The sequence below is a fragment of the Accipiter gentilis genome, chromosome Z (assembly GCF_929443795.1).
Source record: "Accipiter gentilis chromosome Z, bAccGen1.1, whole genome shotgun sequence".
NCBI lineage: Eukaryota > Metazoa > Chordata > Aves > Accipitriformes > Accipitridae > Astur > Astur gentilis.
The window spans coordinates 59,667,927-59,693,907 of record NC_064919.1 but is presented as its reverse complement, the minus strand read 5'-3'; the positions used below and the strand labels follow the sequence as shown (position 1 = coordinate 59,693,907).

General features: G+C 39.4%; 1 protein-coding gene across 3 annotated transcripts in view; it reads left to right on the top strand.

The window, feature by feature from the left end:
- Nucleotides 1-11: 11 nt before the first annotated feature.
- Nucleotides 12-25,981, top strand: part of MRPS27 (mitochondrial ribosomal protein S27) — a 55,826-nt gene continuing 29,856 nt past the window's right edge. For all 3 annotated transcript variants that reach the window (XM_049794525.1, XM_049794524.1, XM_049794526.1), the window contains exons 1-4: nucleotides 12-114; nucleotides 2,106-2,183; nucleotides 7,872-7,942; nucleotides 9,888-9,946. In XM_049794525.1, the coding sequence (XP_049650482.1) occupies nucleotides 51-114; nucleotides 2,106-2,183; nucleotides 7,872-7,942; nucleotides 9,888-9,946 (272 nt within the window). In that variant the 5' untranslated portion in view covers nucleotides 12-50. The remainder of the gene's footprint in view (nucleotides 115-2,105; nucleotides 2,184-7,871; nucleotides 7,943-9,887; nucleotides 9,947-25,981) is intronic.

Sequence of the window (25,981 nt, the reverse complement as noted above, 5' to 3'; positions counted from 1 at the left end):
GCGCTCGCAGGCCTTGCCCCTCGCTGGCGCTCGCTTCCTCCCTCGGCGCCATGGCCGCTTCCGTGCTCGGGCGAGGCGTGCTGTGGAGCGGGAGGGTCCTCGGCGCTGCGGCAGGTCGGTGGTCCGTGGGCAGGCGGCAGCGGGGCGAGGGCGGGGGTGGGAGGGCGCGCTGAGAGACGTCGCGGGCCGGCCCGGGCCCTCGAGTCGCCGTGGTAGCCGCTGGGTGCCCTGGCCGCCGCCGCCGCGGGGAGCGTGAGCAGGGACGGGGTGCTGCGTGGGGACTTCTGCTTCGTACGTCCATATATAAAACTGGGGACAGCTGTAGGAGGGCGTAGCGCTAACACGCGGTGCGGGAGGGTATTCTTAGTTTGTTTTTTATAGATGTTCCACCTTGCCGATTTCATGGCTTGATATGTTAGGACCTGCCTTTTTGTGTCACGGGAAGCCGCACGGACTTGTATGGAGGCCGCCAAACCCGCGGCAGTGAGTGTTCAACAAGACCCACTAGTAACGCGGGTGGCAGAAGCACAACCGAGACTGATGTTTTCGAAAAGCCACTTTTGCAAAAAATCCGGGCCTTTGGAAGAACTGAAGCCAGTAATGTGTACGTGAAGTGTGGTGATGATGGGTAACTTTGTTGTGCCCTTTCACCTTCCCCGAGCAGAAATTTCTCTGTGCTGCTTCCTGGTAGCTGGACACCCATGTCTCAAAAAGGCGGCCGGTTCCTGTGGCTCTGCCTCTGCCCAGCAGTGAACCGGCGTGAAGAGCTCAAACCAGACCTCCAGCTGACCTGAGCAAAGCCCCGTCATGCAGACAGTTGCTTGTGCTATAGAAAACAGTTCTTTAGCCCCTCATGCCTGCTAGTGGCATCCTTAGCTGTGAATGAGCATACAGAAGTTTATCCTAAAAAAAAAAAAATAATCGGCGGAACCCCAGATCTTTTGTGTGCCTGTTTTATCAACATAAAGAAAAATAGCTTTAAAAGAGACCCCACCAACTAAACAAAAATACCTCTTTTTCTTATTTGCTAACAGTTCGGTAAAGCATTGTATGTATTCTCATATTCTGACTGTGGAATTTGGATTTTTTGGGCAAAAATTTGCAAAGGTGGTCAGAGCTGGATGTGTATGTATACTTACAGGTCAGAAGGATGATGAAGTGAAAAATTGTTTCACACCCAAGAATAACAAACTTTTAGTGGTAGCAGATAGATTTTCACATAATGGCTTTAAGGTAGTTGCTAAGAATTATGTGTAGCATAGTAATGTCTATCTTTAAAATATTTCCTGTTTCTTCACATTAATTTCTGCAATCTTCTGCATGTATTTATGTATTTTCCTTCAACAAATTTTATCCAGATGTTCCTCATGCATCTTCAAGGCCTCATCATTTGCGAGTGATGGACAAACTTTTTTTTTTTCTTTGAAATCAGGCATTTTCCTTTTTTTGCCCCCCTTTTGTTTCAAAAGCTAGAACAGCGTCTTGAGCAGATTTCAAAGGTGGTACAAAGACTATTTGGAAAAAAATTTCAAAAACATTAGAGTGAACTCTGCAGTTCACAGGAGACGGAAAAAAAGGAGATGATAAAAAATGAGAGTGTTTCCAGATGAGCATCTACCTTTCATGTCCAGTGAGACAAATCTCTACAGGTGGAAAAAATAACGATCCAACAACAACAGAAAAGCCTTTTTGTGCATATTCATCTTTTTTTTGTATGCTTTTATGTCTGCATATAGCTAATTGTTAGCATTTGATGAAAAACATCTGTGTGCACAAAGAAGCTATCCTTTATTGTTGTCTGGGGTTTTTTTCTACCTTTACAAAATTATCATTTTCTTAAAATACAGAGTTCAGGTTTGGGAAGATTTGTTTCATGCTGACAAAAAAAAGGGGGAAAGCTTTTCTGTTGTAAGAATGATAAGGTAATTCCACCTACAAGGAATATGTACTGTTATGGTAGCTGCTGCAGCCAGCTGTGTCCTAAAGACAGTTTAATGCATCCAACTCAGTAAATGTGACAGGAGAAGGTGATACCTAATAAAGTGTTAGTTTGTTTAGAAATGTCTAAGCAACCTAGCTTATGTAGTCATTTCTTTCTTCATTAGGTAGAAGATCTCTTCTTTCTGCGGCCTATGTGGACAGCTCAAAATGGGAAAAGAGGCAAAAACAGGAGCATAGCCTGGGTGAGAAAAGTTTGTTTCTATTTTTCTACTTTGACTAATTAATTGTAACCTGAACTCATTTTAGACTAGCTCATCACCTATATATACTTCAAAATAAAAAAATGCATGGGGCAAAACACTTCTGAGGTTCTATGTCAGAATCTGCTCAACATGTTAAAAATCTGTTATATATATATAAGGCTATAATGCAGAAATAAGTTAGAATTTGCCCATTTAATTAGTGTTTGGTTTCTACAAGCTGATTTTTTTCTTTCACAAAATCCCAAGCTTTTATGAATGTCATATTTTTTTGTCTGACAGTTTAGACTGTCTCCAAATGTCCTCTTCATTAACATTGTTTTAATTGTAATGCAGTGTAAAAGAAGACCTATAAGTATTACAGGGCATTCCTGTTTAAAAACATTTTCTTAAAAGAACATTTTCCTCAGAGTTTTGCAGGAGGCAAAGCTAAAATTTCAACAAGAAATGTAAATTTTTTTGTTTGGGGAAAAACGAAACTAAACATTTTATTTCCGAGAGGTTGTACATTAAACTGTATCTGCATATGGTACTGAGATCTTTTGTGTGAATTTCATAGCTAAATTTTTTTATTAGATTACATTTCAAATGACATTCCATCATGGTTTTGGTGACTATGTTAAATAGAAAGCATAATACAAAACGTTTTTCCATGCTAAAGATATATATGCATTATTTTCTACCACAAGTATTTTGGAAATGCCTTAATGCATAATCTTTGTCCTCCATTTTTCATTCCTGGGCCCCTGAACTGGGCTTGTTAATTGTAACACAGATTATGAGACTGACAGAAGAATCAGCAGGTAGAATTCAAAGGCTTTTGTCTCAGACAGGAAGACAGACAAAATGATCAGAGTGATGGTTTTTATGCACAAATTTGTTGCTGTTATTTGCCTATAAACAGCTAGGTTGGTATTGTCAACGTGTTTTACTGTACATGGGCCAGAAACAGCCAGTGGGTGCTTATGGCTGTGGCTTGGATCCTGCAGAGACTGTTAATACTTTGTAAGCCTTTAGTGTCAATAGGACTGCTCATGCAGTGTTTTTTGGTTGGAGCCACAGACTAGTGCCCTGGTTCAGTTCAATGCATTTGAACCAGTTGCCTCCAGATGAGAAAGAGTTCTTACTTTGACAAATGTCATAGGTGATAGAAATCCACTGTAGAAGAAAACATTGTTGTGCAAGTGCTGGTACAGTCCATGTTTGGCTTTCCCCAGGCCTGGCAAGACCTTTTGTGACTGCTTGGCAAGCACAGTTCTTGCTTCTGCTCGGCTGACAATCTTGACCCAAAGCAGATGTCTGTTCCATGCTTTTCAAAGAACTGCTTTGCATTTTCATTTTGTGTTCACAGAAAAGAGAAAACAAGTTAACACGGTGTCAGCTGTATTAGCATTTTCAAAAAGGAGACAGCCCTGCAGATGTCTGCTCTGTAGCTGTCAGCTGTATGGGTTGCACATGTATTCTTGTGTGAGGTAACTGGTGATTGTACCTAGAGTGAGGAGATGCTCTTTTATTTGTGTATTTCCGACACTGTTTCAGAACTGTTATTCTGCAAAACTGTGTTGTGAGAATACATTTAAAGGAAAAAGAAGTATTTTTGATTTAAAGTCAGTTCCATTTCTCTGCTGCAGTGATGTGGTGCCATCCCAGACTCAAACCCATTTACTGTGTCCATAGAAGATACACTTTATTATCTTCTCCATAGTCTCAGTGTAGCGCTCCCAAGCATAAATGAGTTTAGCAAACTTCAATACTGAAAAAAGTATGGGAAAGAACAAGACTGTATTTTATGTACAGAAGCACATTTGTTCAAAACATAAGAATTGAAAATGTGTTAATTTGGAATTTACAAGCTGCTTGCTGGTAGGAAGACACCTGTCTAGAAGTAATTTGGACTTCACTTATTAAAAATGAGATATCAACGAAACAGGAGGCATGGCTGAACATAGATTCTCCAATGTTTCAGCTTGTTCGTCATTAACAAGGGTAAAATTAAGTGACAGTAAGCATCTTGATGAGAAGAATACCAGTTACCAGAAACCGAGGGGACAGCAGAATCCAAGTGAGATACGAAATGCCTTTTTTTGTTAGAAACCCAGAATGGCTCATCTCTAACACCAGGTGGCAGTGCTGCCTTTACAAACTTGAATAACTTCCATTCAAAGCCTTCTTTGGTACAAAGCTGTGGTTCTTTCCAGAAGCTGCCTGGGATGTGGAAGTACTGACAAATGTGAAACATAAATTTGTAAGGCAAAGTACTTGCCTTGGCCTTCCTTTATATTTTAATTGGGTCTATAAAATAATTCAAGGCTTTCTTTATATAGAAAATGAAATGTTAGCCTGTGTGCTAAGGTATTAGCTCTGCCCATCACTCCCAGGACAGGTAGACTTTGCATCATGGTTGTATCTGCTTTCCTGTTGCTGCCCCATCACTGGATTTCAGTCCTTACATGGTAGCCAAATGTGCCACTTGTTGATGTGGCTACATGCCGTGGATAGGTTCACACTGAGAATCAAGCTGAAACTGTGTTGATTTCCTAGGCCAGCAAACTGGTATTAGATGTCATAACCACTGACTTGGAAGGTGAGGGTCAATGCTTTCCTGGTCATTGTTCTGAATCACCCTGTTGCAGGCCGTAAGACATCGAGTTTCTATGAACAAATGAAAATAAAAGTGAACATGAAATCTCAGATACCTATATTCTAGAGACAACTATGAAGTCATGTCCAGAAGTTAAATGGCCTCAGCTCAGACGTACAGTTTGTTTTGTTAGTTTGTTTAAATCCATAAGGTTCTGTAACATCCAGAAGTATGTTCTTAGAGAAATTAAAGTTTTGTAAAAGTTTATCTTGTAGAAATATATTTTTAGGTGATGTGTATGAGAGATCATATGTACTATGACTATCAGATAAAAGTGCTTGCAACTTATAGCTGTTGGAATGCACATAAAATTTTGCTTTGGCCATTAAAACATTTATTTGGTTTATACACCAATGTTAGCGCGCTCAGTTTTTACTACCAGCAGTGATAGGAGACTTGAGCATTCACATTCTTGCCTTTCTAGTACTTCTGTCAGATGTTTTTAACTAAGAAGTTTAATCTTGATTATTGAATAGCAACTTATGGAGCAAACTTGGTTTACAAATTGTAGATCAATTATTTCAAATCATGAATATGAGAAAAAAGTCTGGTTTTAGATGCTCTTCAGAGAAAACAAACCAGGAAAGAATCACTCACTACAAATTATTCATATCTAGAAACTACAGCAGAAACAGCAATTTGTCTGGAAACAAAGCTAAATTTCCCATTAACTTGAGTTGTCTTCTAATCTTTAAGGTTTAATCAGCTTTAATTTTATTGTGACTCCTATACTGGAGCTGATAGATGAGAGTTTCATGTTGCTTTCCATGCTAAAGTTCTGATGGAGAGTTCTAGCTTTGTAGACAGCATAAAAGGTCAGTCATTAAAATTCTGTGTGTGAACTCTCCCAGAGGAGGCCTGTGTGTAATGGCTAACAGTCTTGGGGCATGTAGACCAAAGAAGTGCCATGGTCAGGGGTTGAGTATGGCCCAACATGGTCTTAGGTATCAACTTATAGTATTCAGAGGGTGATACACAACAAAAATAGTTCTGGAATAGATAAACGAACTCCCAACCTGTGCAGCTGTCTGTCTCGGGTCCATGTTGCTGTGTCATCAAACACAGCAGATTTCGGAGTTAATACTTTTTTCCAGTTACCTTGAAATGCAGATGAAGAGTGTCGGATGGCAGTAAGCTTAGTACATTTAGGCAAGGATCTAGCCAGTTCTTACTTCCTGACAAGATGACCTGGCTGTAGCATCCATTCTCTGTAACTTATAACACTACTGGGAATGCCCCCAGTGTCTTTACCTACATGCTCCCTCCTGCCCTTTGAGGGTGCCGGAGAGACGGGTAGTATAGACTCAATACAGACCATTCTTGTAAGGATATTCCCACAGAAAATTCTTCACCATTAAAAAAAGTTGATCTGCTGTTTTAGTAGTTATCTGGTATGGCATGGTCTTGGTGGCCCACATCAGCTCAGCATCCTGTGTTGTATTATGTAGGAGCTGGTACTTGCCTCAGTAACTTTGCCCCAGATTTCCCTTTGCTTTCATGGTCATGAAATGCTTGCCTTTCCTCAGACAGAGATAAGTGCTCTTTTTGTGTGTTGAAGAACACCTTAAAGTGCCTCAGGAAGGAAGGTGTTATGTAAACACAAAATACTGCTATGTGGCAGACAGCAGCATTGTACAGACTAAGAGTCAATCATTTTATTCCAAATCAAGGCTCTGTCATTTTACTGCAGCAAAAATCTTTGCACATGTGTTGTAATTTTAGAGAATACCTATAAGGTCAGAGTAGCACTGAATGCCATTCGTAGTGTTAGAACTACATACCCCTCAGTATTCATTAGCAGTACAGGTGTGTTTTTAAACTGAATAGTGATACCACTTGTTTTGCGGACAGAACATAACATGGACTTCATCCCTCTGAGGCACAACGTGTTACTGGTGCAGTGCTGCTTCCTGCCCCTGACAACTTTGCCAGAGTAGAAGGCTTAGTCAATTCTGATGTGGTGCTGCAAGTTGTGCCCACCTCACATTTGATTGACAGGTGTGGAGGTTGGATGACCTTTTTGGAAAATGAATTGTAAAACAAGCCAACCTGTCAGCTCTTGAAGTATGGCCAATGGGACTAATTGAGAAGTGTCAAAGGAGAGGCTGGTTTAGTAACAGTTGTAGTCTTGGGGTGCAAAGGATGAAGCAAGGTACTACTAATGGTGTGGAGAGAATATGTTGGATTCGTGGTCCTGGGAAGATGCAGGAGAATAGAAAGAAAGAGTACGATTGAAGTCTCTAATTTTATAGATTAAATACATCAGTTCACGTCTCAGCTAAGAATCAAACAGCTGACACTAAGCATACAATAAACAGCTTGCTCTTCCTGAGTCATCATTATTTTCCAGAAACAGTACAAAACTAAAACTCTAAATTAAATTAATTTAACTTCCAATTAAATTCTGTAAATTCATTAAATGGAATGGTTGGCTACCTGTTCAGCAGTCAGAAGCTTAAAGTTCCCGTATGGTCAGATTAATATTGTTAAACAACTGCTGGAGCAGAATGCTATAAAGTTAATAAGGTACTGGCACAGTGCCCAGTTTGATTAACAGGATTTCTTTGGATTGCTGTTTGTGACTAGGGTTTATCAGTATGGTACTGCTTGTTTCTGTGTCTCATTGTTTTACTGTAAAATAAAGGAGAAACCCATGTCAAAAGCACTGTCCAGCATACACTAAGCTTGAAAGCAAGTGTGAGTTTTAAGGACATCTGCTCAGTTTTTTTAGATGAGTTACATTAGTTATGCTAATTTCATCCAAGTCATTGTAGGGTAGTTTGCTTGTTTACCCCTTCTTTCTAGTAAGTTAAAATAATCATGTTGAGAACCTTTCCATCTATTATTTTCTGTTAGAGTGTTTGACAATAATTGAAAGTATTGTTTTCATACAACTTCAAAATGAGATGTTAACAAGGAACCAGAATTTGATTTCATGAACAGAGGTTCTATTCTAGGTTATATGATAGCTCTGCAGATTTTCCTGTAATGCCAGTTGATTAAACATACTCTTTTTCTGTTTTCTCCAGCTGACTTAGCCCACTTAATGGACAGAACCTATGAAAGAAAGCTGCCTGTCAGCTCTTTGACAATAGGCCGGGTAAGGAAATAAATCCCAATCATAAAGTGATGGAATGCTTATGAAATCAAGTGAGCTGAGAGGGGATAAATGATATCACCTCTTCTGGGAGTTCTGGGACCGTAAATGTCTTGTTACACTGTTAGATTGCTGTGTAAAGCTGTTTTATTGTTATTTTGTACTCATTAGGTAGTACCTGGACTGTAGGGTCTTCAAAACAGAAATTGTTTTTTTTTCTCAGTAAAATTGGGCCTCGCTGTTACTGACTATGTGTTTCCCTGATATATGTTCCCTGCCTTCCTGTGGTTTCTGTCTTAGGGAGAGCTTTAATGCCCCCTCAGGCACTTTATAAGAACCCAGGCTGCTAAGGGAATGCAGTGAATTAGCACACTGCCTGTCTGCATGCATCTTCCTCTGCTTTCAGGCTCCTTTCAGAGTGAGGCAGAGGCGGATACATTTTGCCTCTGTAGTTTTGTTACCGTGCCTCAGCAGACTGAGGCAGGACAAATGCTGGCGTGGGATAAGAAAAGCCATTGGTTTTACTGGAATTAGTAACTAGTTCCATCCCCTGGATGGTTTAATCTGGGGAGGGGGATGGAAGGCAGACATGTGAGATGTGCTTTTAAGTTCCCTGTGTGTTTGTACTGCAGAAGGAGAATAAATATGTCACTTGTTTAAAAAAAAACCACAAACCAAACTAGTTTCAATCTTCAAAATTATCCAAAAAAGCTGAGGCATCATCGTGGTACCTCACTAACATCACTAATTAGGATCATTGACACCACTGATGGAGGAGTCACAGAACAGTGACAAGATGTACATCTTTGTACAGTTACAAGATCAAGCATTTATACAGATCAAGCGTTCAGACAGAGGGAGGTGGGTGTTCTTCTCCCTTTTATTACTTAATCAGCTCTATTCCTTTCTTTTGTTTTCTTGCTTTGGGCTGACCTTTTCCCTGGAGAAGTGGCATTTCCAGATGGTGAAGCAGCTCCCCTTTCCAATACCTGGAGCTCACATCAGATTCTTATTTTCTAAAATGTAAATAAAGCACATGGGCTTGTTATTGCCACACTTAAAAGATGAGACATACATGTACACAGCGTGCAAGGAGAGTTAAGAAACTGGAGATCAAGTACCAGTCAGCTGAAACTATTATTTTTAGCTTATGCTTAGAATGAAGAGAAGTACTGCCCTTGAAAACGTGTTGTTTATATAGTCTGAGCTAAAGGTATTATGTTGGGAAGACTCTGGAATGTTCCAGCATCTCTATGCTTATGTTAGTAAAACCTACAGGAAAATAGGATCCAATGTTACCATAAGACAAAGTCTGGTTGAAAACTTGGCTTTTATTTAAATAGTTGATAGCACTAGGAATTTTGGAAGATTGCCTGGAGTAGACAAGGTTTTAAAGGAGAGGAAAATTGTGCTTTACAGCATGGGGGGTGATTTTTTTCTTACCATTTTTTATGTATGGTGAAATACAAAATGCTGTTGCTGCTGTCCTTCAGGATTTATAGTATGAATAGGCACAACAGGCAAACTTTAGGGAAAAGAATATTTTTTAGAAAGAGAAGTAAAGCATATTGAGACTCACTCAAAATTGGGGAAGAAAAAGTAAGGATCTGAATGTATTCTTAAATTAAAGAGCAAAAAATTCAGAGAGGAGCCGCAAAAATACGGGGTACTGAGCTATATGGACATAATTTCAGGTGGTCTCCATGTTTTCAAGGTGCATAATGTTTCTTAGAGGTGAGGAGGGGTGTCGTCCCAGTTTTTTTAAAAAGATTTGACTTTTAGCAGTCTAGAAGAAACCTGAGTAGGAGTAAAGACTTGAAGAGCTGCAGTAACGTCAGACACCTAAATATGCCAAACAAATGTATTTTGTTTATTGAAGTGGCATTTTCTTCTAAGAGGCTTTGTAAGTGCTCCCTCTGAGGCTTTTATTTCTTATTTTTTTAATCAGTTTGTTGACAACATTACTTCACGAGAGGAAGTGGATCAAGCCGAATACTACCTTTACAAGTAAGAATCTTTTCCCCCCAATATGAACTTTGAGACGTACAAGTATACCATGAAGTCTTGCCCTTTTAAGACTCTTACCCTTTCCAGCTAACTGGCTTTAATTTCTGTTTTGCAAAATATGTGCATCTACTTGTCTTACAACTCACAGCTAAGGGCCTTCTTGGTAACTTCTCCTTTGTTATGGCTACCCTTTTTCTGGACCTCTGGCATTGACTCCTGTCAAGCATGTTAGTCTGAGTCACTGAACAGCTAATACAACCTTCAGCTATGATTTACATTAGAGGTGCTGAAATTATAAGGAATTATGTTTGTTTACAGTTTTTCCTTCTGATACTTTTTTGTTCTCTAAGTCATAATTTAACTAAATTGGCTATACGCATATTTGCATGGGTAACTGTAGGACTGAAGGAAGCTTGTTTCCTTAGAATGAACAGAAATGAGGGTGGGCACGCTGTGGTAATGATCAAGGCACCAAGGCTAAATGAAGTATAGTTTTGGGTTTTATCCCCTTAGTACTTTGTGTTCCCCAGATAAGCTGTGTCCTTCACCTAATGCATGGGTTTTTAAGGTTTTCTGCAGCTGTTTTTGTGTTGAGTGAAGCATATTGAGTATATTGTCAGGTTGAATGCTTGCTTATTTCAAGTTACTACATCTCAATATTGACATTAAGAGGGCAGTAATTCTTGCTGATCACTAAAATAAATTAGTTCTTTTATGGATGGTTGCACACACATTTTGAGAGCTAGGTTTTCTGCCAGAGAAAGTAAATCACTCTGTCAAAGTGCATGAGAGTATCTTTACAAATAATGTCAGGTTGTTATTTGTAAATAATAAAGATTGTTATTTTAATGAATAAGTTTACCAGATGGCTGTTTTAAGTATATGCATAAAGTGCACGACTGCATCAGACTTCTGATCTCTGTGATTCTTTGGTAATACTGGGGCATGATCTGAACCTCAAAGCTTCAAGATGGAAACAAGAGAACCCAGTTTGCTAATACTAGCAATATCCTGTAATGAAAAAATAAAAGGAGGAAGAAGAATCTCTCACAGAGAGGAGGCTAGTGGAGCTTTCATTCCTTCTGATCAAGATTTCATTAGTCCTGTCAGAATGTATGGTCAGAAATCAGTTTTTCATTCTGCAACAGGTGAGATGGAAACAGGAGAAAGAAAAGCTAGTTTAAGGCAAGCCCTCATTTTTTTTTTACAGATGTGCTATTAGTACCCTTTGCTAACATTCTTGAAGACTGTAGAGTACATAGTGCCACACGGACTTAAGTTCTCTGGTGACAGGCCCTGCAGGGTAAGTGATGCCAAGAGACCTTTGAATGTACTGACATCAAGAGGAAAGTGTGGTAGTTTAATTGCTGAGCCTCAGAATGGTATGGATAAAATCCAGATAATCGGAGTGAGATGTTCATAATGTATCTTACAGGTTTGTTCTTAAAAACAAGACGTTCAGAGAGCACGACAAAAAATTAGAAGCATAGAAAACATTCCATAGTAAGAGGGAGAGAACAGAATGGGAATCTCTAACATGTAAATAACCTCCCCACTCTATCTGTACCTGGTTAGTACATCAGTTTAAAATACAGGGGGTTTATCCTTAAAAACACATTCTAAAGGAGAGATTTGCGGTTCAAAAATAAGTACAGTTAATTACTATTTCTCTAAGAAATAATTCTCCTGCGGCTTGTCAGAGAGTAGTTATGTGCATATCAAATAGGATCATTTGTAATTGATACAGATTTTATTAGTCTGTGTGGAGAGAATAGAGAGGTATTGACGTGTCACATGGCTTGTCGGACATGCTTTGATTGGAATTTTTCATGTGTGTCTCCCTGTAATGCTGCTTTGTTTTGGTGTTGCAAGATGCTTGGTCTTTTGGTGATGTTAGCATCAGTTTTCCAGGAGACTTCATTCCAGCATGATCCATGAAACTTCTCAAAATGCATTTGCATGTAGGTAGTGAAACAGTGTAGAGAGGTCTGTAATTCATGTGAAAATGTAAAAATCCCAATTACAACATCAGCTTCCCTTTCAAATGAAAATAAGTGTGCTAGCTTCAGGAAATAGGAGATGTGGTTGGTATCCACAAGGCCTGTTTTATTGTTCTTCACATTTTGCACTTAGGCTGGAGTTCAAATAAAGGACATGTTTATCAAGATCTCGTTGTGGCTGGGAGGATGTTTGACACAGAGAAAGTCCTGCAAAAGTGGCCACACCATGAGACATAAAGGAGGTGGTACAGAGAGAGAGTTAAGAAGCAGAGAAGCTTTGACAAGAAATCTCTTTTTCTGGCTTAATGAGAAACAGTTCAATGCACAATTTTTGTACTTTATGTAAGGAGAGTAAGCTTCTGAAAAAGAAAAAGGCAGTGTCAGCAAAAAGCTTTTTTCTATTTTCTAAGGTATACAAATCCATCGTGAGCAAATGGCATGTACACGGCCTGCTAAGTTGGCTGTATGGGCATTTGCCTGAACATAAATAAGCAGAATGATCCCAGAGTCCTGTGTTTTTCCACTTATCTGCTTGTCGAGTATAAGGGGGAGATTTTGATGTCTCTCCCCAATGTTGGGTGCCTCTGGCAATCTGAGGTGAAGGGCAGTCAGTTCCAAGGTCCTTACAAGGTTGGAAGATGTTCCTGGTACAAAAGGGCAAACCGTGCCTGTGGGAAGAATCAGAGAGAAGTAAATAGCATTTCCATGCTTGCTGTGTGGGCTTTCCCTGAAGATGGGAGTGCCAGAACTTGCAAGCTTTGTAGACTGGAGACTTCCCTTGTAGTGTGTGAGGCAGAACACAGTTTCAAAAAGTAGTATTCTGGAGCATTACTGTAATGCATTTAGGGTCCTGAAATACAATACACGTATTATATTTAGACCTGTTCCAACTTTACATCGTTTTAAAGCAGTGGATCTCCAGCCATACTGTCTCCATGGAGGATCTTGAGCTCTCAAGAATAGCTGTGTAGAAGCTGCTACACTACATTGTGGAACATGTCAGTAAGATGGTAAAGGCCGTTTTGAGGCATGACGTCATCTGCTTTCAGTGCTCCTCTTTTTGTTCTTTTCTGAATACCTCCCCCCCGCTCTGTTAACTGTCAGACTTAAAAAAATCCTTTCATCTCCTAGGATCCCAGCAGAAATTCTAATCAGAATGCAGAGCGCTTTCAGCCAGATCAAAGACCTGCAGTTCTCCTTACTTTGTCCTGTCTTGCTGAGATGTCACTATTTCTCACGTCAGGGTGTTTTTCATACGATAGAAACATTAGCATAACGGAGAGAGGTTTTGTGGTGAGGTAACTCTGCTGATTCTCTGTGTAGGTTTTATGCCAACAAAGATGTGTTTGAAAGCAATTGGGGAAGTTTTATGTTGAGGTTACTCAGGAGAATTTTTAATTGCATTAAACCCATGACCCACCGAAAAAAGTATGCACACTGTCTGTAGAATGTAAATGTTTGTGTGTGCATGTACTTTGCAAATTCTTGCACAATCTACTTAGATTTTTTCATTGCCTTTCCTTGGTTGGTAATTGGGTTTTTTGAAATGAAGTTATATCTCAGATTTCAGGATTTATTACCTGGGGTCAGTACTTGATTATAATCACAAAATGGGTTAATAGCAAACTATTAGAAGTTATTCTTAGATATGCTGTTAAATCTTTCATAGTAGCAAGTTACAGTTTTGAGGCCTGATTTCAGCCATTAAATAATTTGGGGACTACAGTGGTCTCCATTTGTGCTTATTCCTTATAATGCCAGTCCATTAGTAGTTAGTCCAACATTATATGCAAAGTAAGTTTCACCTGTACTGTCTGTATCTGCATCTCTGTTTTGTGGGTGCAGAAGTTGCAGTTTTTGATACTTCCATGCTGATCAAGTTGTATAGCATCAGAAAATGTTCAGTTACTCTAAAATATTGCTTTTACTAAATGATCACAATGGACCAAAAAAAATTTTTTTGTTACTCCTAAATATACTTTGGGTGGCATTCATTCCCACTAATTTGATACTTTGTTTCTCTATATAAATCTACAGGATGTAATGAATACCACTAACCTGTTCCAGCACAAATAGGAAAAGAGATATAGACACAATCCTACAACATATTTAATTCTTCCTTTGAGATGTTTTCATTGTCCTAAGGCTATAGCTGATAAAGACTTCATCAGTTCATGAGGTCTTGGCTTTTGCTCCCTCCAGAGAAATATGTGGGTAAAAAAAAAAAGAGAGAGATAAAAATAAATGAGTCAGAAATATCTGCCTATTATTCAAGTTATGCAGCAGTTCTGTTTTGAAATGATATTGGGAATTGGTGATAGAAATACACTTTGTAGCGAGAATGGTATGTTTTACCAGTTTGGACACCTGCCTCAGTTGAGCAATCCAAAATAACTTCATTTGCAAAAGATCTGGCTGCTGTTTGACAGGTAGGGAGACACAAGGAAGGGAAGCACTAGAGAGATTTACCTCATTTGCACTTGAGTGACAGAAATACCTGTGTTTAATGCTATTGCATTAGTGTGTGATGCTGCTTCCTGGGAAGAACTGTTGGTTGCTATCCAAGCTGGTGCTGTCAGGTGTAAGTGTTTTGGTCTTGGAGACCCCACCACTCTTCAGGCTTCAGCGTTCAACTCATTTCTGCACAGAGGGGCACATGCGCTTACTCTCCCTGTCATCTTTCACTGTTTCTTTGTTGTCAGAGTCTGAGCTATAGGAACCTTTGGAGAAAGTAACTAGTAACTGCATTTCAGAACCCAGAGCCAAATTTCAGCAAGCCTAATCCTGTAACCACATCTCATTCGAGTAGGTGTGCTCAGTCGGCATAACTGTGCTGTAAAGTGGGGGAGAACCATCAATAAAGATATAACACTGAAAAGCATTAAGAAAGATCTCTTCCTGTAACACGGGCTTTTTCAGTCATCTGGTTTTCATAGTTTATCTTTTTGTATATGCTTTCCTTTAAGCTTGGCAGAAACTGGACAAGAATTTTCTAGGCACTGCATATAAAAGCAGAAAAAGTTGGAAGACTTTCCTTCAACACTTATCTTTTCTTTTTTTCATCTTGCCAACACTAGAGGGATAAGCGTTTGGATTTTAAAAACCTTTCTATTTAAAACAAGGGAAAAAGAAGGATTCTTCTACAGACAGAATGCATATATCAACCTTAGGGGGACACCCCCTCCAACCCCCCTCAATATTTCTGGAGTAGATAGGAAGATAAAGCAAAGCCAGTCAGATTCAGAAATGGAAAGAACTGAATGAGTCCACACCCCATGTAGATACATTTTACGTTTAGTATTGGGAGAATGGCTTTCAATGCTATTCTTGCAAGAAAAGATTATTAGTAGAATTTTTGTATCTTTCAACCAGCATCTTTCTTACCATCAGCTCAAAGCATTCTATCTAGTAGATCTATTGTAAATAGACTGAAGTACAATGTGAACAGTAAGTATTTAGATCTTGAATGTTGTATTCATTACATGTTGAAGGAGAAAAGGCAATTTTGTCTCAGAATTTGACTCCTACTCACCTTAAAGTTCAAGGTGCCATATCCAGTGGCATTCTAAAGGTTATTTAGTAAATTTCTGCACCAGCAAAAAGCCTGTCTGGAGGCAGATCTTGCATTATATTTTAGAAATACTGAAAGTCTAGACAGAGGTTAAATTGCAGCCAAAAATGTAAAGAGCTGTTCATATGAATACAAATGACCAGGATAGAGTAAAGCCTTTTATAAGCTTCAGAATTTAAAACACAGACACATGCAGAGATTTATTCCTTTGCCAGCTTTGATGACTAATAATTGTAAAGATACACTTGAGAATTAACCCCATCTGGCTTCCCCTGAAAGGATCTTAAGGTTCCATTACAGCCCCTGAACAGTAATGGCAGCCAGAGCCAGGCAGCAGCTCCAAACCCATGTAAACAGAAGAAAAAAAGCATATAAAGTTACTGTTCCAGTTGAGTTCCCTCTCTTACAGCTTTCTTAAGTAGTTAAACAGTACAGCAATCTTTTCCCTTTAAGTAATGTTGAAGATGGCAACTACTAGGATAAAAACCTGAATTTTTATTAGGCTTACAACCATACCTAGAGTTGCCATGATCCCTTCTTTGGGAACTGCTAACTTTGTCGTTATTGAATCCATCAACCTAAATCATTCCTTTATGGTGCAGCATTTATTCCTTTTTTGAATCAAAATAAATACAGCAGAAAAAATAATGAACAACTACATTATTAAGGAATAATCTTGACATGCTGTAGACCTGAACTGTCTTGTTACAGATAGGTTGATTAGAATTAGAATTATTTGAATTGTTGAATTTGATCTTAGTTTAAATCAGCAAGCAAGAAACCTTAGTTTAAGTAAAAGACTTTAATCATGTTTCATGTTTATAATTTTATTTATCTTTCTAAAGAAAGCCTTATGGTTGTTTTCTAGTAACCCTTTAAACCATTTTATTGTCTTTGGAATGACTGTACTAAATTTGGAACTATTTCTTTACTAAGTGAGGAGGCAGTCTCACGTAAGTACTTACAAGGTTGACAGGTATTTATTTGCAGGTTTAATTTTTGTATTTGATTATCTTTAAAAAAAAAAGAGAAGTGTTTACAAGAGTGCTGTTTTTCATTGATTGATGTGCACAACTCTCTTGAAGGAAACTTGAATGAAAGTATTACTTTTCTGCAAATGTACAGATTTTAATGATTATGTAAACATTAATTATATTAGATAGAATATGGAAAGCATTTATCAGAACATGTTTTAAAACTTAGCAACTCCAGGAAATCTTGTTTTCATTTGGTGAAATTAACAGATTCTCAAGGTGTCTGGATTTTAGTATTTGTAGGTGCCAGTTCTTATTTCTCTCTTATTTAGAAGGGGTAAGCATGCATTCCTGCTGTTTTCAGTCACAAGTTACTCATTGAGCTGAACTAAACATAACATAGGAGAATAAGGAATATATTATGATTGCAGCTGTAGAAGGGGCAACAGTCATTAAAAATCCTGGTTTCAGTTGCTTAGCTAGTAACTTTCTCCAGTCTGTGGTATCCTGCTGGATCAATATGCTGTAAAATATGTTTCTTGAGGGGGGAAAAAAGATACTTAGTGCAACTTGTTGAATTCAGGTGGGTTTTTTTGTAAGCAGTTTGTTTCAAATAGAAGTTCTGTTAACTTTTTGTTAGCTTTAGCTTACTGAGTCACAGTGCTAAGGAGCACTGAATTGTGGTCTGAGCAAAACCAGGGGTAGGCATTCAAATGAAAATGTTAGGCCATTTTAACTTCATCCATCTTCACACATTATGTATAAAATAACAAAACAGGCTAAAAATGGGAAAGTATTTATCCTATACTTTGGGGAATACAGGGTTTTGTCCTATTGCAACCAGCGTGTACTCAAAATGCTGAACAGTTTTAATGTCACAAGACAGAGGAATAAGTACAAAGTAAAAAGGCTTCCAGATCAGGCAGAAAATATCTTAGGAATGTCAGTGGTTGTGATTATTTTACTGTAATCAGTAGTAAAAGAGAGAGTAAAGGCAATTTATGAGGTAAGTTATGGTGCTGATTTGTTGCCATTAGCGATGGTTTTCTGTGGAGTGAATTAGGGTGTTCATGGCTTAGATGGACTGTGCAAGCAACTGTGGATGAGCTCCTGGTAAGATGAAGACAAGTATTTTATTGAAAATGGATTTTTAAGAACAGGTTGAGTATTTAGAGCTTGGACATTGTTTTGACTTTGTGAGTTTTATTCTGGAAAAATTTAATTTAGGAGCTGGAGAGGAAAGATGCGCAGAAAGTAGTGTTGGCTCTCTCGTGTCCTGATGTTGGGTATAGAAGCTGCATAGCCTGTCACAGCTGTTAAGTTGCAAATACATCTTGGGCTGAACATACATGTTGTAAAGCTGATCCACTTACCTGGGTTTACTCAGGATTTTCTGTTTTGTTTTTTCTTGTTTGTAACTAAAAGTAATGCTTACAAGAAAGTAGGACTGGAGATTGGCTAAGAATGTGAAATTATTTGAAACATTCTAGGCCATATTACACTGTAGCTTAGCATGGAAAGGGATTTGTGTTTATCTGTAGTTCTGTTGGGTTTTTTTTCTTTACAATTGTCGTGGTTTCAGCCCGGCCGGTAACAAAGGACCACGCAGCCGCTCGCTCACTCCTCCGCCCCCCTCCGGTGGGATGGGGAGGAGGCGGAGGAGAGAAAAAAGAAAAAGAAACTGGAACCTCGAGGGTTGAGATAAAGGCAGTTTACTGGGACAAACACAAAGAGATTACAACAACAACAATGGCACTAATGAAAAAAAAAGTATACAAAACGAGTGATGCACAGTGCAACTGCTCACCACCCGGGACCCGACGCTCCGCCACTTCCCCCACCGAAAACAGAGACCACCCCCCGGCCCGCTCCCCATTTATATACTGAGCATGATGTCACATGGTATGGAATAGCTCCTTGGCTAGTTCAGGTCAGCTGCCCCGGCTATGCCCCCCACCTCCCAGGTTCCTGTAAAAATTAACTCTATCCCAGCTGAACCCAGGACAACAATGTTTGAAGAAAACTTTCTCCAGGAGACTAATATGAATGGTAGTAATACCTAAACAGGCAGTTTCATGACACTGTTGTTTTTCTACCATGGAAACAGTATCAGCTCTTGCAGGGTGCATGGAAACTGAGCTGGAAACAAAGCACCTGACATTCCACTGCATGAGAATTCCCGTTATGCACCAACTTTATTGAGAAGGTTGTCAGAATGGTTGAATGATGGCAAGTCATATGCTGGTTTTATAGTGCAGGTTGATGGAGAGAAGGACAAATGCACTAAAGTATTTTTTCCTGTGTTACCTCAGCCAACATAAGAAATATAAGGCTCGTGCATTTTCAGTGAGAACTTCCCTTCGTTTTACTGTATACAAGGAAAAATCCATATGATCTTAATTTTAAACAAATCATGGTATATAAACTTGCTGTGTTCCACAGGGCATGCAAGATGAACGCAGTCTGATCAAGCATGTAAAAAAGGCCTACGCCATCTTATTGGACTTCCTAGTAGTCAAGAAAAGTGTTCTGTGCTTTGTTGGTAACAGTAAAGACATTCAACTTAGTAATATGATCCAGTAGAGTATCTGTTGTGTTGTGCTCTGAGAATATCTGTGGGTTTGATGCATGTTGCTGCAGAGTATGTAGTAACAGCTAGCAGATGTGATGTGTTTCCAGAAGGTAAAAGCCTTTGGAAATGGAAAGAACATTAAGATGACCATGATAAAAGATGAAATAATGCACCATAGGTATAGGTCTGATCTTATTTTGTTTTATTATACACCATTATAGACAAAATGGTTACAACAAAATCAAAATTACTGCGACAGGGAGGCAGAGACCTACTTTAGCATATGTCTTTCTTTAGCTTATAAATGATTGGGAATGCTAATTTTCAAATAGGTGGCTGTTTTTATTTACAGAAATAGATGTTTATGCCTTTGTAGGACTCAAAATGTTTGGTCAGCCATCAGTTATCAAGATGTTTAGGAAATTACCTGATTATATCCATCAGGCTGTAGGTTTCTTTTTGGCTCCAGTAACAAAGAAACTTGAAAAGCTAGTTTACATTGCTTGATTCCAATGGTTCATTTTTTCTAAATATGTACATCCATCTTCAGAAATGTCCAAAAACATTAGAGTGCAGAACAAAAATTAAAATAAGCAGGTGCATTTATTCAACTTGTATGGCTGCTTATTTCTGCATATACATTCATGCCTGTGAAAAAGTGTTCTACTCCCTAAGGAAAGAAGCAGCTTTTATTACAAACAGACCCACAAAACAATGCTTTGCTGTAATTGAATAGAGGTACTGCTAAGAAAAGGTCATAGTTTAAAATTTTCCTGGGGTGATATCTGAGGTTATTTCTCTCTGTGTTTTCCAGAAATGGGAAATTAAGGTGCAAATTTGTGAATGTAAGATGCCCAGTAGCAAAATGAAAAAACCTGTTATTCAGGGTACCTACTTTGGGTGGGGTTTTTTTGAGGAGGGGTTGTTTTAATGCTGGTTTAATAGCTATTTTTAAAGCTGCATGCTCCAGATAACGTATCTATACTGTCTGCTGGAATGAGGCCAGTTGCACATTCAGTGCTTCTCTGTGCCAAGCATTCCAGTCACTCTGCTCAGCTACCTGTGACTGTTCTTCTGGCAGAGTGCCTGTTACCTCTTTTTCTATTTCTGTCCTTTACTTGGTAAATCTTTGGTTCCTAGGCAGAATAATCCCTTCCTTACTCTCTTTTCTTTTTTTTTTTTTTTTTTTGGGGGGGGGGGGGGGGCGGGGTAGGACAGGATGAGGCTCGAGAAGCCCAAGCCCGTCCTATCAGCTGATGGTATCCCCTTACCTATTTCCTAAGATCCTGGCTGTCCCCTGTCCCTGAAGGAGAATGTCCCCAGGCTTTTCAGCAGCCTCCCTGTCTCCCCTTTGCTACATCAGTTTGAAAGCCTGAGGGGCTCTGTTAAATGTGGAGTTGGTCATTTCAGGAATAATGCTGTGGCAGCTCTCAGCAGTTGGTTTCCATCTTCACCAGCGTGTCAGGTTTTGTGGGACACTGGGCTGCACATCCTTGAAAGGTGCTGGAGTTGTCCTTGCCTCCCAGCTTTAGTCTAATTAATGATCCATGCGCATGTGTGGTGTGCCAGGTCCTCAACGGACTGAGGCAGATCCTTGGTAACTGGGGGAACCATGTGTTTTCTCTTTGGACCAGGTGAGGATTTGACCCAGGATCTAGTTCAGGAAGCATTTAAACAGCCAACAAAGAAGAATTTATTGGGTTTGTTGTTAAAATGGAAAGGGGTATACAAGAGAGCAGCTGGTAGAAACTTCTGTTTTCTCAGCTGTAAGTGTAGACACAATAAACATTCCTTCTTTCTCTTGCTGAAAAATGAATGGGGATTTTGATCCCCTCCTCCACTGTAGAGCTTGTCAAGCTGAAAGCACATGGATTTAGGCAGCTGGCTTTGCAAGCAGATTTGCACCTTTATGAGTAATATCTTTTTGCAAGAATTGGTGTGGATATAAAGCTGGCTTTAATCTCTAAAGTCAACTTTATGATCATCCTCTTTAAATTGTAATTTGTTTAATTCTGATCTCTCCTCTTTCACTGCTGTTTTCATTTAACAAAGGGGAAGAATACTCCTTTCTTCAGTCGGATCAGCCACTTTTTACTTAGTTCCTTTAGGGAGTGAGCAGAGCAGGCCTAAATCCAGCCACAAGCAAAATAGATGGCCTCTGGCAGCAGACAGCTGGAAATAAAATGGACAACCCAACTCCCTCCCCTGCCTACACTGCCTGTGCCAAAGCTCTGACAAACCAGACTGGCTGCTGGTGCTTGTGACTGTGGGGTTGGGCAAGGTATAGCAGCTACTGTGACACCAGGACAGAGGAGCATTCGCAGCAGGGGTGGTACACTCTGCTTTCTCTGCAAAGGGGTTTCTTTTTTTGTCTTCCATGGAAGTTAGTGTCCTGCAGTGGTTGCACCTTTTCGCCAAGTTTCCCTTGTCCAGGTTAAATCATAAAGCAGCAAGTTCATCTTATGTAAGATACTATTGTGTGGTTTTGAAAGTCATCATTCTTTGGAGGAATTAAATAAAAAATAGCCAGACTGAAACACATCCGGTACATAATTGCATATAGTTGTAGTGTTTTCCCCCTCTTCTGTCTTCTCTGTTCTCCTGTGCAGTGGGTACATGACACATATAAGCCTCCTATACTGTGAGTGCCTTGGAGAACTGGATGCTTGTAAATGTCAGTTTGGAGCCTGAATACAAGATCTGAGTAGGGCACTGCTACAAGGCAAAGTGGCAGGGCGTCCTGGCCTTGCACCATGCACTGATGCTCATCAGCAGAAGCAAAGTCAGTAGTGGGTTATATTTATAACTAACAGTCTTGGCTGCATTCCTGTCTCAAAAGGGGAGGAACTACAAAATACCCCTTCACATTTTGAAATTCTCTGCCTGTTTTGAGTAGCACAACCTCATTTTACTGCACAGCTTGTACCTACCTAAGCAAGGGAACATTTGTCCTACAGTACATACAGTACTTACAGTGAGGTACCTACTGTCTCTCTCTTTAAATAACTGATCTGACAGTATGGTATTTTTCTAAAAAGAATAAGACATTCCTAAAGCTGGTGAGAGTCCACAAATTTCAAACTGCCTGGCAAAATGCTTGAGTTGGTTTTGCTATGTTTATCCTTGATTTGCTTATTGGTCCATGTGCTTGACATCATACACAATGGAATAAAGGACATTTCTGTGCCATTAGGCTTGGAAAAAGTTAGATGCACTAAGAGATATGCTAAATAGAAGGTAGCCTCTGAAGTACTATGATTGGCTGACTTACTGTGGTTAGGGAACAGTTAAAAATATATCATGAAGGACTCGATTTTTGTTTTTTGTTGCAAAAAATATTTTTCTGAGGCAAGTGCGTGGATGAAAGAACAACAACAAAAAAATCTGTAAGCTGTTGCTCATTAAGACGTGACATGAAACATAGATGGATTTATGGTGGACTGCCCAGTAGCCAAGACCTGCCTATGCACCTATGGTTTACTTTTTGGAAATGGTTGCCTTTTTGACAGCACTGTGGTTGAAACTAGAGGTGAGCATCAGGTGTTTTGTCCCCTTTGTTGCAGGTGTTATGCTTCATATGAAAACCTTACTTGTTTACCCTGAAAGCTTACCATGTAGCTCTGCCTCCCTTTTGCTCATGGGGTGTAGAAGGACAGCAATGCACAAGGAAATCAAGACTCTAGCAGTGAAGAATGAAGAGCGCATAGGTAGTGGGTCAAAATTAGGTTGACTTGAACTGTGGGACTATGGCAGCAAATCTGAAAAGGTGAAACCTGGTCTGTGCAAATCCAGTTTTTTAAGTCTTTGGCAGCGTATGTAAGATTTGGCTCTTCCCTTGCTTATGTTGGCTACTGAGATCCATTCAGTATTTGTATTCCTGCAGCACTCTCTTGCCAGTGCCTCCGTTTTGCTTAGGTTGCATGGGGTGTGAAACCGAACAACTTTGCAGAATAAACTGTTTAGCTCATATGCTTCTGTATTGTAGGCTTTGATACTCAAGCCAGAGGTATACATCGCTTGTAATCTGTGCAAGTTCAACTGTGATCAAACTGAAAAGTGTCGAGGGTTGTGTCAGTGTAATGTTAACAGTAGTTTGAAGCTAGTGTGTGATGTATTTCTGGGAGATATTTTGTGAAGCATAAAAAATTTGAGTAGAATAAATGGAAAATGCAGCATAGTTACAATGTAGACTCCAGCTCTCAGCAAATTAGGTCTCTGTCAAAATTAATGTTAATTTTGTCTCAGGTTAAATTCAGGCTGCATATTAGGCACCGTTAAAAAGTTGCTGTTTGCAAATACTGTAATAGCAATGTCTACCTACAGTCTGAGGGTTTTGCCTGCTTTTAAAATAAAAAGTCACTATTGGCTTTTGTTGACAGTGTTTTTTAGGCATACCCATAAAGTGTTCCTTTTTAATATAACGTGAAAGGGGTATACTGTCATAGTTCAAGCTTAGCACTAGAAGGCAGAAACTCCTGAACTCCTGTCCTAACTCTGATTCAGTTCCCTCTGACACTGAATGAACAATTACAAAAGTTGGAATCACTGTCTAATTAGCTTGAAAAGCCTTTGGTGCTACATCTCTAGCTTGGTTAATGGTTACTGGAATGCAGGCTTTGCTGTGGCATCCCTGCAATAGTTGATGGCTGAGAGATGGAGGTTTTCTAAAGCATCTGCAGTAATTTATTTATTTTTTAAAATTAAACTTCTAACTAGTTCTGAAGCAATTTATTCCCTAAAATCACATAATCTTACAGATAGCCCTGGTTGAAGAAAGTCCATGACATACATACTATTTGGTACCCAGAAGGTTTTAAACTTACTCTGACATACAGCTAGTGGGATCTAGCTTTCTGCTAGAAACTGACTTTCTGGCAGTCTTTAGCAGGGGATCTCTCTCACTGCAAAGTGAACCAGCTACAAAGGTGATTTCAGCAATTACGAATTACAAGCAGGCTTTCACTAACATTTCTTTTTCATTTTGAAAAATTAAGCTAGCTGATAACTTGTGTACCAGATTTCAGACAGGTGGAGAATTAATTGAAGTAATGACAGGCATAGCTGGGCTAGTAAAATGGTAACAATCTAAACAGTACTTTACTTATATGTGTCATTTTTTACAGCTAGTGTGTTAATCAGTTTTCAGAGACATAAGTAAAGATTCCAGCAGAACTGACCCTTTGTTGAGCTTTAATACAGTAAGTTTTAGCCTGACACACTTCAAAACTGCTGAGATTCAAAAATCTCCTCAAAGCAAGAAATGTAGTGTGTTGTACAGTTCTTAATTTCTCTCTCTCTCTTTTTGCATGCCAGGATACCAGGAAAAGATATAATTAATGAAAGAGTTGGTTTAAATTAGACTTTATGTGGTTGCATGGGGACAAGGAAAGGCACTAGAGAATGTCTTATCAGAATCACTATAGCAACAGCTCACCCCATCATTCTCTGTGTTTTCCTCAGCCTAGCATACTCTTTATTCAATCAGTAGATTATTAATGGCATTTATATTCAAAACTAGTCATTGCAACTGTAAGCCCAGAGGTATTTTTAACAGAGAGATTCTAGGATCTGTGTCCTTTACAGTCAATAGTTTGGGGAAATGTTGGGCTTTCTATTCTTGTTGTTGTTATTATTATGACAAGACTTTTTCTGTTAACTCTTGCCCTTTGAGTGAATTTCAGCTTTACGGTGAAAGTGGTACAGATTCTTTATGTGTGCAAGAAGAAAAATCTGATTTTCCTGCCTGTCTTTTCCAAAAGGGGTGGGAGAGGTGAAGGATGTTGGCGAACAAGACACGTTATCCCAGGAGAAGGAGAAAAATAGAAGTACTATATGGAAGTGTCTGTATATTTGGTTTCTGTCATTGGGGATATATCTCTAAGCAACACGAAGTGAAGCAAATTTCCCGTGCTGTTCACCTCATCATTCCGTCTTGACCATAAAGGAGTAAAGCCAAAAAGGGGGGTTGCTTGTTTCATAGATTGCATTTGAAATAAAACTTCTGAGTGTTGATAAAATGGCCCGGTTTTATTTTCTGCATGAAACTAAACTGGGCACCACCACCTTTTCTCAGTAGCGGTATTTGTACCATCACAATGTTCTTTTCTCTACTGATCACACTGGGGATACCCAAATGGCCAGTTTTAGCTTTAGTGAGCTAGCTGGCAACCTTCCCTTTAACCTGTCTTCTTTAAATACTATGTTTGGAACAAGAAACCATGTTGATACTGGATTTTAAAATGTTAAGTCCTTTAGCTTCTAGCTAGACAAGGCCTGTGACCGATGTCCTATTATGTCAGGTTGAGGCATACAGAGCACCTTCAGTCAAGCTGCTACAGAAGAAATCTTAACTCATGTTCTTTGGAGAAGTGAAGTTCCATTGGTGTCCTGCTGGGGAGTGCATAGTTCTGGAGTATTTTGAATCTACATGGCTACAGGAGCTGTTTAGGAAACACGTTTAACAGCCTGGAAGAGTTTTCCCAGGGACAAAGAGTGTACTGAGAAGCAGTATGTTGTTTGAGCCTGGGCTTTGCTTTTTCAGTCTGGTTATGAACTAATCACTATAAAGGTTGAAGGCATTCAAGGTGAGCCTGTGGGATACTTACGTTGATCGAGTTGTCTGAAGGGTTCCTCCTCTCTGTGCTTTGCAAATGATTCTAGAGGGGCTCAAGGCTGCCTGGTGTAATCTGGTGGCAGAAGGTTGGAAGAGCTGCTCCGCTGCAGTTCTATTATGTTCACTGCATGTTGATAAGGGACAGATAAATAAATCAGTTACTTTTCAGAGCCAGGAATCCCAATAAATTCCTTCAGACTTTGCTGTAGGCTCTGGATCTGTTGCTGTTACTGTTTCTTTTGTGGTGGTTCTTATGTCTATTTATGTATAAGCAAAGCATTTCTTTTGTGCTGCTGTAATATGTT